Source organism: Guillardia theta (genome assembly GCF_000315625.1).
Source record: "Guillardia theta CCMP2712 unplaced genomic scaffold GUITHscaffold_102, whole genome shotgun sequence".
Lineage (NCBI taxonomy): Eukaryota > Cryptophyceae > Pyrenomonadales > Geminigeraceae > Guillardia > Guillardia theta.
This window is the reverse complement of record NW_005434572.1, coordinates 21,828-33,959: the sequence shown is the minus strand read 5'-3', so window position 1 is coordinate 33,959 and position 12,132 is coordinate 21,828. Positions and strand designations below refer to the sequence as shown.

The 12,132-nt window shown below is 53.8% G+C and overlaps 5 protein-coding genes across 5 annotated transcripts in view; 3 read left to right on the top strand and 2 right to left on the bottom strand.

The window, feature by feature from the left end:
* Positions 1–865: 865 nt before the first annotated feature.
* Positions 866–2,442, bottom strand: GUITHDRAFT_116894 (hypothetical protein; the record flags this gene model as incomplete). The annotated part of the gene is made up of 2 exons (XM_005823795.1): positions 866–1,485; positions 1,536–2,442. 2 exons carry the CDS (start codon positions 2,440–2,442, stop codon positions 866–868), a joined length of 1,527 nt encoding a protein of 508 aa, XP_005823852.1.
* A 614-nt stretch (positions 2,443–3,056) lies between these two features.
* On the bottom strand, positions 3,057–4,513 carry GUITHDRAFT_116893 (hypothetical protein; the record flags this gene model as incomplete). Its single annotated transcript, XM_005823794.1, has 2 exons — positions 3,057–3,880; positions 3,931–4,513. The coding sequence occupies 2 exons, from the start codon at positions 4,511–4,513 to the stop codon at positions 3,057–3,059; spliced, it is 1,407 nt and encodes a 468-aa protein (XP_005823851.1).
* A 1,635-nt stretch (positions 4,514–6,148) lies between these two features.
* GUITHDRAFT_155095 (hypothetical protein) lies at positions 6,149–6,641 on the top strand (the record flags this gene model as incomplete). Its single annotated transcript, XM_005823793.1, has 2 exons — positions 6,149–6,292; positions 6,341–6,641. A coding segment is annotated over one exon (174 nt), but the record flags the coding sequence as incomplete, so codon positions are not given.
* A 1,294-nt stretch (positions 6,642–7,935) lies between these two features.
* GUITHDRAFT_116892 (hypothetical protein) lies at positions 7,936–8,393 on the top strand (the record flags this gene model as incomplete). Its single annotated transcript, XM_005823792.1, has 2 exons — positions 7,936–7,947; positions 8,055–8,393. 2 exons carry the CDS (start codon positions 7,936–7,938, stop codon positions 8,391–8,393), a joined length of 351 nt encoding a protein of 116 aa, XP_005823849.1.
* A 2,601-nt stretch (positions 8,394–10,994) lies between these two features.
* GUITHDRAFT_116891 (hypothetical protein) overlaps positions 10,995–12,132 on the top strand; it is a gene marked incomplete at both ends in the record, with an annotated part of 1,441 nt that continues 303 nt past the window's right edge. The window contains one exon of the mRNA XM_005823791.1: positions 10,995–11,723. Coding sequence (XP_005823848.1) covers positions 10,995–11,723 — 729 coding nt within the window. The remainder of the gene's footprint in view (positions 11,724–12,132) is intronic.

Here is a 12,132-nt window from a genome sequence, read left to right as displayed (position 1 = left end):
AGGTAAAAAGTGCCTCAAGCAAAACAAAGCAGGAACAAGCTGAACCGGCAGGCACACAGCACACAGCGAGAAGCTGCACAAACACACACAAAACACAAGCCCGAAAAGAACCAGCACTGCTGGCACCCAGACGCGGCATCGCCAGCCCAAGCGCGAAGCCGCGCAGACAAGCAGCCTAAGGGTCAAGCAATCAAGCAACAAGCAGCAGGAGCATGCAGGAGGAAGAAAATCCCTTACACGCGATACCCGGAGGCAGCCGACTGACCACTGTCAGGATTTAGGTGGTATTTCTCAAGCGCCAGGTGGACAGAGAGGTCAAAGCGACGAATCTGTGATTGGACCCGCGGGAAAAACGGAGATGACCCCTGGAGGAAGAAGCGCAGCTTCTGGCATAGGATTTACTGGCAGAAGGTAAAAAGTGCCTCAAGCAAAACAAAGCAGGAACAAGCTGAACCGGCAGGCACACAGTCCACAGCGAGAAGCTGCACAAACACACACAAAACACAAGCCCGAAAAGAACCAGCACTGCTGGCACCCAGACGCGGCATCGCCAGCCCAAGCGCGAAGCCGCGCAGACAAGCAGCCTAAGGGTCAAGCAATCAAGCAACAAGCAGCAGGAGCATGCAGGAGGAAGAAAATCCCTTACACGCGATACCCGGAGGCAGCCGACTGACCACTGTCAGTCGAGACGTCCGCTGCCGCCACAAAGCGGGCGGCCGCGGACGGAGAAAGGGCAGCCGCCGACAAGGAGCCGGCGTTGCCCGGGGGTCCGCCTGGGGCAGCGGACGGAGGGAGGCTGGACACATGAACACGGTACCGCTCGAGGCAGTCCTCCTCGCTAGCCTCCGAGTCAGCGGTAGCCGAGTCAGCGGTAGCCGCCCGTGACGGCGGCGACGCCGCGGCAATGCCCAAGGACCGGCGTGACCCGACCGATGCCGGGGAGGAAGCAGGCGAGCCTCGGACCAGCAGCAAGCACCCCAGTGGTGTCGAGCTCTCCGGAGGCACCCGACGTCACAGTGAGGGACGGAGACGCCTCCGAGTCGCCAGCTCCGCGCCCATCGTCGGGGCCACTCGAAGGGTGTCCCCCATCGGAGTCGGAGACCTCCGGCGAAGACTCCTCGGGCGACTCGACAAAGTCCGAGGAGGAGCTGTCCTCTGGCTCGAGGAGTTGCCGCAAGGGCGTCATGCGCCTCGCACCAGACAAGAGCGCTTCCAGCGTCAGCTGCATGGTGAGGCGCTGATAGGTGGCGGCGCGTTTGCGAGCCAAGACCTCAGCAGCAGGTCCGTCATCAGGCACGAAGTGCCGACCAAACGCCGCATCCTCAAGAGGCATCGAGCGCTGAGCAATGATGTCCGCAAGATACCAGATGAAGCGGAGGGTGTCAGGATGCAGGGTACCGTCCGTCGAGATGGCAAGAGGGATGAACGCTCGAGGAGGAGTAGTCATAGCATATGCAGCGCGATATTTGCGAATCTTCTCAGACGCTGCAACATGGAGGGCGTCGAGGTTGACCTCCCCCCACTTGGAGAGCTACCAATGTAAGGGTGGACCAACGTCACGTCCGCCATCAAGCCCTCGTACTGCTCGGACCCTCGATCGCGGATTCCAGGGATGTGGATATCGCCCTTCATCTTGCGGCCATGAGGATGGGAGGGTACCTGCCGTCGAGAACGAGGATCCCCCACTGTATCGATGACGCTCTGAAGACCAGCTTCGTTCAGCATCGACCGAATCGTACGAGTAAGGTTGTCATGCGCCGTTGGAAGCTTGGAGGATCGGCGTTTGCAGGTCTGGAGATGATGTGCAGCAACGGAGGGATCGAGCTCGCGCTGACATCCATCACATTCCGTCGGACACTGGCAGATCGGCATGCCATGGAGATAGCAGTCGAGCATCTGAGCATAGCGGTGCGGGAAGGCCTTGAGGGGGTAGTAGCTCGAGACTCGCATCGGAGAGTGGCTCAGGTCTCGCTCAGGAAAATGAGCGAAGATGGTAGACTGCAAGACCCTATCCTGCGACTTGAGCGAGTGTGTCCTGCGGCTGTGCAAGGTGAGGATATCACGCTGCTGATCGGTCAGCGCAGCGCGAGCATGCACATGGCGAGGGAAGACGCGCATGACAAGAGGGGTCACATTTCGCTGCGCAGGCGGAGGAATGAAGTGCTCATGAGACGAGTCGACGAGAGCGCGCAAACCAGGGATGTGTACCACAGATGCCGGGGGGCGTCCTGCGTCATCAGGCACAGCAGCCGGGGCAGGTGGGATCGCCGCGCCATCTGCAGCCGGTGCAGGAGCCTTCACACGACGGTAGAGGATCGCTCCAGCATTATGAACGAAGTCGTGCGCCTCAACGAAGAAGGTCGCCAGAGGATGCTTCTGGGCACGGAGAGATCTCGAGCAGTGAACGTCCAGGCTATGAGGAGAGGGCAACATCCGGGACATGGGCTGGTCAGAGTACCAAGCGAGGAAGCGAGCGATAGCCGTATAGTAAACAGCGGGGTGTAGACCCTCAGAGGGCGTGAACTCGTCCCCTCCCGATAGCCGTATAGTAAACAGCGGGGTGTAGACCCTCAGAGGGCGTGAACTCGTCCCCTCCCCGACTATGCGGAAGCTCCCGCTTGAACCTCGCAAACTCTAGCAGGTCGGGATGCGCGGCGAGGTACTGCGAGGAAGGCCAGCGGTATATAGGATTTAGGTGGTATTTCTCAAGCGCCAGGTGGACAGAGAGGTCAAAGCGACGAATCTGTGATTGGACCCGCGGGAAAAACGGAGATGACCCCTGGAGGAAGAAGCGCAGCTTCTGGCATAGGATTTACTGGCAGAAGGTAAAAAGTGCCTCAAGCAAAACAAAGCAGGAACAAGCTGAACCGGCAGGCACACAGTCCACAGCGAGAAGCTGCACAATCACACACAAAACACAAGCCCGAAAAGAACCAGCACTGCTGGCACCCAGACGCGGCATCGCCAGCCCAAGCGCGAAGCCGCGCAGACAAGCAGCCTAAGGGTCAAGCAATCAAGCAACAAGCAGCAGGAGCATGCAGGAGGAAGAAAATCCCTTACACGCGATACCCGGAGGCAGCCGACTGACCACTGTCAGTCGAGACGTCCGCTGCCGCCACAAAGCGGGCGGCCGCGGACGGAGAAAGGGCAGCCGCCGACAAGGAGCCGGCGTTGCCCGGGGGTCCGCCTGGGGCAGCGGACGGAGGGAGGCTGGACACATGAACACGGTACCGCTCGAGGCAGTCCTCCTCGCTAGCCTCCGAGTCAGCGGTAGCCGAGTCAGCGGTAGCCGCCCGTGACGGCGGCGACGCCGCGGCAATGCCCAAGGACCGGCGTGACCCGACCGATGCCGGGGAGGAAGCAGGCGAGCTCGGACCAGCAGCAAGCACCCCAGTGGTGTCGAGCTCTCCGGAGGCACCCGACGTCACAGTGAGGGACGGAGACGCCTCCGAGTCGCCAGCTCCGCGCCCATCGTCGGGGCCACTCGAAGGGTGTCCCCCATCGGAGTCGGAGACCTCCGGCGAAGACTCCTCGGGCGACTCGACAAAGTCCGAGGAGGAGCTGTCCTCTGGCTCGAGGAGTGCTTGCGCACCAGACAAGAGCGCTTCCAGCGTCAGCTGCATGGTGAGGCGCTGATAGGTGGCGGCGCGTTTGCGAGCCAAGACCTCAGCAGCAGGTCCGTCATCAGGCACGAAGTGCCGACCAAACGCCGCATCCTCAAGAGGCATCGAGCGCTGAGCAATGATGTCCGCAAGATACCAGATGAAGCGGAGGGTGTCAGGATGCAGGGTACCGTCCGTCGAGATGGCAAGAGGGATGAACGCTCGAGGAGGAGTAGTCATAGCATATGCAGCGCGATGTTTGCGAATCTTCTCAGACGCTGCAACATGGAGGGCGTCGAGGTTGACCTCCCCCCACTTGGAGAGCTACCAATGTAAGGGTGGACCAACGTCACGTCCGCCATCAAGCCCTCGTACTGCTCGGACCCTCGATCGCGGATTCCAGGGATGTGGATATCGCCCTTCATCTTGCGGCCATGAGGATGGGAGGGTACCTGCCGTCGAGAACGAGGATCCCCCACTGTATCGATGACGCTCTGAAGACCAGCTTCGTTCAGCATCGACCGAATCGTACGAGTAAGGTTGTCATGCGCCGTTGGAAGCTTGGAGGATCGGCGTTTGCAGGTCTGGAGATGATGTGCAGCAACGGAGGGATCGAGCTCGCGCTGACATCCATCACATTCCGTCGGACACTGGCAGATCGGCATGCCATGGAGATAGCAGTCGAGCATCTGAGCATAGCGGTGCGGGAAGGCCTTGAGGGGGTAGTAGCTCGAGACTCGCATCGGAGAGTGGCTCAGGTCTCGCTCAGGAAAATGAGCGAAGATGGTAGACTGCAAGACCCTATCCTGCGACTTGAGCGAGTGTGTCCTGCGGCTGTGCAAGGTGAGGATATCACGCTGCTGATCGGTCAGCGCAGCGCGAGCATGCACATGGCGAGGGAAGACGCGCATGACAAGAGGAGTCACATTTCGCTGCGCAGGCGGAGGAATGAAGTGCTCATGAGACGAGTCGACGAGAGCGCGCAAACCAGGGATGTGTACCACAGATGCCGGGGGGCGTCCTGCGTCATCAGGCACAGCAGCCGGGGCAGGTGGGATCGCCGCGCCATCTGCAGCCGGTGCAGGAGCCTTCACACGACGGTAGAGGATCGCTCCAGCATTATGTTTGTGCAGCTTCTCGCTGTGTGCTGTGTGCCTGGAGGTTTAGGTTGTTCCTGCTTTGTTTTGCTTGAGGCACTTTTTACCTTCTGCCAGTAAATCCTATGTTGCTAGAAACCTTCGCTCGGAGCTGACTAGCATGAAATCCATCCGACGGGGCCGTGCCGATAGGCAGGCCGCCAAGTGTAATCCCGCCAGTGACGACCTCGAAGTGTTGCCGCGGCGTCGCCGCCTACCACTGACTCGGCTACCGCTGACTCGGAGGCTAGCGAGGAGGACTGCCTCGAGCGGTACCGTGTTCATGTGTCCAGCCTCCCTCCGTCCGCTGCCCCAGGCGGACCCCCGGGCAACGCCGGCTCCTTGTCGGCGGCTGCCCTTTCTCCGTCCGCGGCCGCCCGCTTTGTGGCGGCAGCGGACGTCTCGACTGACAGTGGTCAGTCGGCTGCCTCCGGGTATCGCGTGCATTCCATTGGGTTCTCGACTGGATTTGTTTGTACCAGGCTAGCCTGTTTGTACCGAGGTATAATTGAGTTTTACCGGGTTCAAGGATTTTTGTATCAGGATCCCCTTTTCCCCTCCGTACTAAGTTTGTACTGTCAATGTCAGCATTTCCCGTGGGCTGGCAGAGCTCCCTCGACTATCACCTCTACACCACCCGTATGTCTCAGAAGAGATGAAGTCAGGGTAGGTAGTCTGATTTCAGGAGTGGGCGAGAATCATAAAAGTCTTGGGCATTCTGGTAGTGGAATTGACGCTGAAAAGCAATCTCTTCGATTGCCGTTAGGATTCGAACGCGTGGTCAAACAGCACCCACCTGAGCTAGAGTCTTATACTCGAGGGGGGTGGCCGCGATGTGGGTTTGAATCGCCACGCCTTTGACCCCATTATTTCCATTCCAAACCTCGTTGTCGCGTAGGGTGGGTCACACTCTCGAGCGTTGCGAGTTTTACGGTTCGAATTTGACCAAGGTTCACCCTCTACCCCCCAGTCTCTGAATTTCAAATGGGAAAATGATGGGTAGGGGGTCCCCCCATTTGTCTCCACTCCAGCCCCCCCCTCCCTCGACGAACAAGAGATGGTGAGATTGTCCCATTGACGCGCGTAAGGACGATAATGAACAATGTGAGACTTCGAATCTAACCATGCATTGATATGCAGGAAACGAAGATACGGTTACTTGTCTATTTGTGATGACTTGGTCTCTTCTGTGAAATTCAAGAAGTAGCAAGAGATTTGAACTCAACATCTCTTCCTCAACATAAAGCCAATGCAACATCTCTATCATTACCACGCTGCCTCAAATTGCACTAAGACCACTTAGATCACTTAGCTTAGGCCGAAGATGATGTCAAAGCTGAGCAAAAAATTCAAATTTTTGCACAATGACGATTCATTCAAAATGTTCAAGTGTAATTTCAGAATGGACAGAAGATGGCATAGCAACAGCCGATCTCAGCATGTATTTTGAAACTGTGATGGTAAGCAAAAACATCATACGAAACAGTGTCTACCTTGTGTTTCTCTCTGTCTCATGGTCTACGGTATCCTTCGTGGCACAAACCTATATGGCCAGTGAGTTGCATCGGGAACACTGTAGATGTGCTGATTGGACAATGGCAGGTACATGATATGGTTGGCGATATTCAGAGTTTTAAGAAGATAATCGTTTGTATCAGATGCTTGCTTCAGACGTGTCGATATGAGATTCCTTTCTACGCTGATAATCACGGCAGTGAATCGTATCATCGTGTTACTGCGGCATTGCCGATGATGTTGATGAAGCATCTTTCATGACAACCCGTGCAAATGCTTATTCTCTCTGCAAATCCTTTCTCGCAATTGCTCCAACCATGCAATTTCAGGAAAGTGTCTTGCACACTCCGAGATAGTATTGCATGTTTGACATCTAGGCTGTGATACCAGGGATCAAGCGATATATAGAGTAGGCAGAGGCTGTATCAGTCATGCAAACTTGAATCTGCGTAATAACAGTTTCTGAAGATTGTTTATTTGCCAACAAATAAAAGATGCTTGACCATGATGGTGATTACTGTGGTCCCTTGTATACAACAGCTCTGAAGCAGCACTGTCCTGGTAGTAGCGGCTCACAGAACACAAAGCACGCAATGGACAGGAGGAACTTCGGGAGGATGTCACAGTAGACCGTATAACACTCTGAGATACACTTTTCAAAAGAAGGAGATGCAAACAAATAGAATGATGTTGCATGCAAATCGAAACAGAGGTGTCAGGATCCTAAATGAATCATGTTGGCAACAAGGTTTGAATTTTCACCAAAGACAATTGAAACTCTACTGATCACAATAGGGATGACAATGAGGATGTGTAAACAATCACATCTGCTAAGCGTTGCTATTTGTTGCCAAGCGGAAACGCACCTGTGAACAACCTGGCATAGATCATCGTGATCTTCATGATAGCGGATTCAACAACCAGGAGTTAAAAGAACCCGTAAGCCCAGGGTGCTATTTGTCCATCGAACTTCAATCGAACTCTGAAGTTGAGATAGGAAGGAACTTTGAATCTTCAAGAACAGGGGTTTATGTAAACTGGAAGGTGGCACATCTTGAAAGTCAATGTTTTCATTGGAGGACATATTATCTCCATTTCTTCTAGTCTCGATGCCTCTCAACGCAGCTGATTGTGGGCTTATGCGTGTTTCAACCCCAGGAAACAATCATCGTTGGCGCGACATGCGTGCCCGACCCATTGCGTCTGATTATAACATGTAACCAATCTGATTTCACACATCCAAAAAATTTGCTAACACTTTGAAATTTGAAGGGAAGGTTTGTTTGTTTGTCCGTACTGTTCGTTTGTTTGTTTGTCCGTGCTGTTCGTTTGTTTGTTTGTCCGTACTGTTCGTTTGTTTGTTTGTCCGTACTGTTCGTTTGTTTGTTTGTCCGTGCTGTTCGTTTGTTTGTTTGTCCGTACTGTTCGTTTGTTTGTTTGTCCGTGCTGTTTGTTTGTTCGTTTGTCCGTACTGTTTGTTTGTTCGTTTGTCCGTACTGTTTGTTTGTTCGTTTGTCCGTACTGTTGGTTTGTTTGTTTGTCTGTACATGACAACATGGCGGTCATGGAGATCTACTGGTACACTCATTGTGTAAGTAAGTGCGCTGGTCTGACTGTATGGTCTGAGCACTGCAGCTTGCGCATGCACATCAAGAGCATGGACGCTGAGTGGAAGCACAACTATGGGTAAACGGGTCAGTACAGAGATAAGATCAGAAATGTCATCGAAGAATGCAAGTTCGACGTTGAAGTAAAATTGTTGTTGTTGGTATCGTTGTTGTTGTTGTTGTTGGTATTGTAGTTGTTGTTGTATCATGAGGATGAGGATGAGGATGAGGATGAGGATGAGGATGAGGATGAGGATGAGGATGAGGATGAGGATGAGGGTGAGGATGAGGATGAGGGTGATATGGTGGCGGGAAGCCTGGGGATGCTACCATTCGAACGGCATCTCAGCTATGCCCTGACCTTATCAAGCTCCCTGAGCGCGAAAGCGGGAGGCAAGGGCTGGCTGGTGGTGGAGGAGAAACATGCGATCTGGGACTTCCTCAACCGCCGCTGCCTCGATATCGATGCCCGCACGAGGATGACTGCACAGGAGGCTCTGAGGCATCCCTTCCTCGCTAGTGGTATCAAGTAAACCGTCTCTACCCGAAGCTTTCTCCTTCCTCGCCTCTCCTCCAAGCCCTCCTCCCTTCCTCGCTAGTGGTCTTGAGTAAACCGTCTCTCCTCTGGCATCTCCCAGTCTCTCGCGATCAGCATATCAATACTTCCCAGGCTTCGCTTTTCCTTCCAACCCCTCCTATCCCCTCTCCTTCCCCCCTCCCCTCTCCCCTCATCTCTCCTCCCCCAGCCTCTCAAACTCCAATGACATATTACAATCGCCATGCCACTGGCTGTTGAGAGCATTTCACAAGACTCAAACTGTTGTGGAATGCGTTGGGAGAAGCCTAAAAAAATGCAATCATGGCAAAGCACCAGCAAGTCTCTTGAAATATGTTTCATATACAACCGACGAAGCATTCTGGTACAGGAAGCTAGGCCGTCATCGCAATAAGGAGAACAGCATTTCCTTTATGTCTTCGAAGGTTGCCTCTCTGATCGATTCCTTTCATGTTTCCCTTCTGAAAGTGTGAAAACAGCTGATCAGGGCTTTGGCACATCAGAATTGAGGTGTTTCAGTGCAAGTATGACAAGGAAAGTCACACAATTATTGGATAGCGTGAGCATGCAAATTTGAATGCATACCTTACACTATTACAAGTCAATGCACAGTTACAACTATGCTCACAATGCTTCAAAGCATATTTGCATTTACACGCAACTCAACGAACTGAGATTCAAATATTTCCTTTCCACAAAATTCTTATTGCAACATGATATGCATCCGATGATCATCCTCAAAACACTCTGCATGCAGTCGTTTTCCCACATGATACATTCAAATCTGGTCAAATTTGGCATCAAAAGATGTTCTTGTCATCACATTGATGTATGCATCTCACAACATGGTGCCCACAGGGCGCGATCTGCTTGAACGTGAGTCTCCCAAACTGACACCGTGTACAACATTGGTACATTCTGTACAACGTTTAAAAAAATTCCAGAAATGGCACGGTGCTGGCAGGATCCCACAATTTGAAATGGCGTGGTTTGACAGAAGTAAAACATTTCAAGGAAAATTTTCGCTTTGAAATCCAAAACCTATTCATTCAGAAAAATCCAGGTAGAAAAAGACCCCGCCGAGACGGAATAAAATCCAGTTGAGAACCCAATGGAATGATGTACAGTACCACTACTACTGTAGCTCGTGGCTCCCCCTCGGAATGTGGAAGCCCTGTTCTGTCAAGTCAAGATGGAAAGCAAGGATCCTGCAAGAAGAAGGTCGTGCTGTGGTCGGATCAGACATTCCTCGACGCCTACCTTCAAAAGCAGAAGACAAACACTGAGATTTTGTGGTCTTATTAGGCTCGTTGTTGTTAATGATGTTTTTTGATTGTAGATATGAATTAATATGCACTCCTATCTTACCGTGACTGCTCAAGTCACAAGTGGATTCAATCCGAGCCCGCATTGCCTTCAATCATGGAACTGGGAGTGTCGTTGCTGCCACCCTGGCCCACTCCGGTGGCAGCCGGCAGCCGGGCCGCCCGGTGGCACCATCGGTCAACTTGAGTTTGGGGTCATTTTTAACTTAACTTTGAGTAAAAGAGGTCGGCCCGGACTGGCCGGGCGGCCGGCTGCGACTGAGCGGCGCCCGGACCCAGCGGAGCCGGGCCCCCGGCGCTCGGCAGTAACGGTGAGTTTTAAAGGAAGATTGTCCTCGTACTAATTTTTAACTTAACTTTGAGTAAAGTTGCAAAGGGCAGCAAATGTTTGCTACCTTTCCCACGACCTTGCTATACAAAGCTTTTTAGTTTAGTAGACCATTTATACAAGGCATTTTAATAGTGTACTAGATGTTTTACTTCATAATATAACCAATGTTTTAGTTATCTCACTCACCTTCAGTGGAGCATGCCATTGCTGAAGACAGAGAGGGAGGAGGGAGGGAGGGAGGGAGGGAGGGAGGGAGGGACGAGGAGAGGAGAAAGAGTAGAGTAGAGTAGGAAGAGGGAGGAGAGAGATCAAAAGATCGAGAAGGCAGGGCTTGACACAGTCTGAGTGTGAGGAGAAAAAGGTTTTACGCGCTTCACGTTTGTGGAATCGGGGTAAATGGCATCACAATGAAAGCGGTAAGGAAACGTGGCAAGGAAATTCTTTGGAGAGGCAATGCGGAAGAGGATGTAGAACGTTGTTCAAGTAGGTAGATGAGTTCTGATGAATACAGAGGCCTTATAAGTTCATGTATGTCATCATAGGGCATGCTTGCTATCTGCTCGATGCTAACTTGTCACACGAAGCTGTTCAGCTCTGCACGAGCACCGACGAGACGACGACGAACCTGCTCAGAGCGGGCGAGGAGAAGCAGCGCCTGTCACCTGTTCAGGATGCATCCACGTGAAACCTTGCTGCAGGGATGAGCCAGGTCGGCTCTATGAGGCCTTGACGGCATAGACCAACATGCGCATGTCTGGTGGGAGAGACGGAGAAAGCAGCACGAGCAGCATGAGCAGCATGAGCAGCATGAGGAGGAGCAGGAGGAGGGGCGAATGGTGGTGATCGACAGCCCTTGAGGATGAATCAGGACATTGCAGAGGATCGGAACGGTAGCCAGGGGTTGCTGGAGATGTCGGAACGCATGCTGGACGTGGATGTGGGCGCAGTGCTGGACCTTGGGAAGGTGACGAGCAACGGGAACCATGTGCTCCGAGCGATCAAGATCCGTAACCACGGGGAGGGGCCGATGCTGGTCCACCTGAGCTCCGATCGTCCTCAGGAAATCAGCTTCCAGCTGCATAATGACAACCTGCCAGACAGTGACTCGAGCTCGAGTGCATCGCTAGGAGCTGAGAACGACTTCAATCAGCTCTTCAACACTATAGGAATTATCCACGAGCTTCAGATCCCAGCTCGGAGCGAGCAGAGAGTCGTGCTGACCTACCTTCCCGCACGGTACGACTGGGAGAACCAAGATGACGCCTTGAGCTCGAAGCAGACGATCATTGGAGGGCAGCGAGACGCGGTCTCCCTTACCTCGAGCAAGAGCGTCATCGGGCCAGTCTCAGGGACGGTCAACTCGCCTGTGTCCGTGTCCGGGACCTTGAACTTCACCGGAAAGATCCTCGGGGGAGGGTCGACGGAGGGAGGGGAGATCCACACCTGCAGCGTCAGGCTGCTTGCTCAAGTGTGCAAGTCGGTGCTGGCACTGCAGCCCACGGAGATCATGCTGAGCTCCTGCGTGCCCGGAGGCATCTACTACCGCGACTTCACTCTGCTGAACCTCTCGAACATCCCCTTGTACTTCTCCATGATCCTCTCCCCCGCCACCAGCCAGGCGGTTGCGAACAAGACGCTCAAGCTGTCAGAGGTGAGAGAGCAGCCTTACAGCACCAATGCCCCCCTTCTTGTCCTTGTCCTTGTCCTCGTCCTCGTCCTCGTCCTCATCCTCATCCTCGTCCTCGTCCTCATCCTCGTCCTCGTCCTCGTCCTCGTCCTCGTCCTCGTCGTCCTCGTCCTCGTCCTCGTCCTCGTCCTCCTCGTCCTCGTCCTCGTCGTCCCCGTCCCGTCTCCGTCCTCGTCCTCGTCCTTTCCTTCTGCTCCTCCTCCTCCTCTTGCCAGTCCCGCATGTCCTGCATGCCCTGTTTCATCCTCTCAAGTTTCTCCTCCTAGGTGGATCAGGATGAGGGGAGACGGGGATGGAATTCTCCGGAACGGCTGCTTACCTGCGGGGCAGAGGATGCGGGTGGGGGTGACGTTCACCCCGGAGTCGGTGAAGC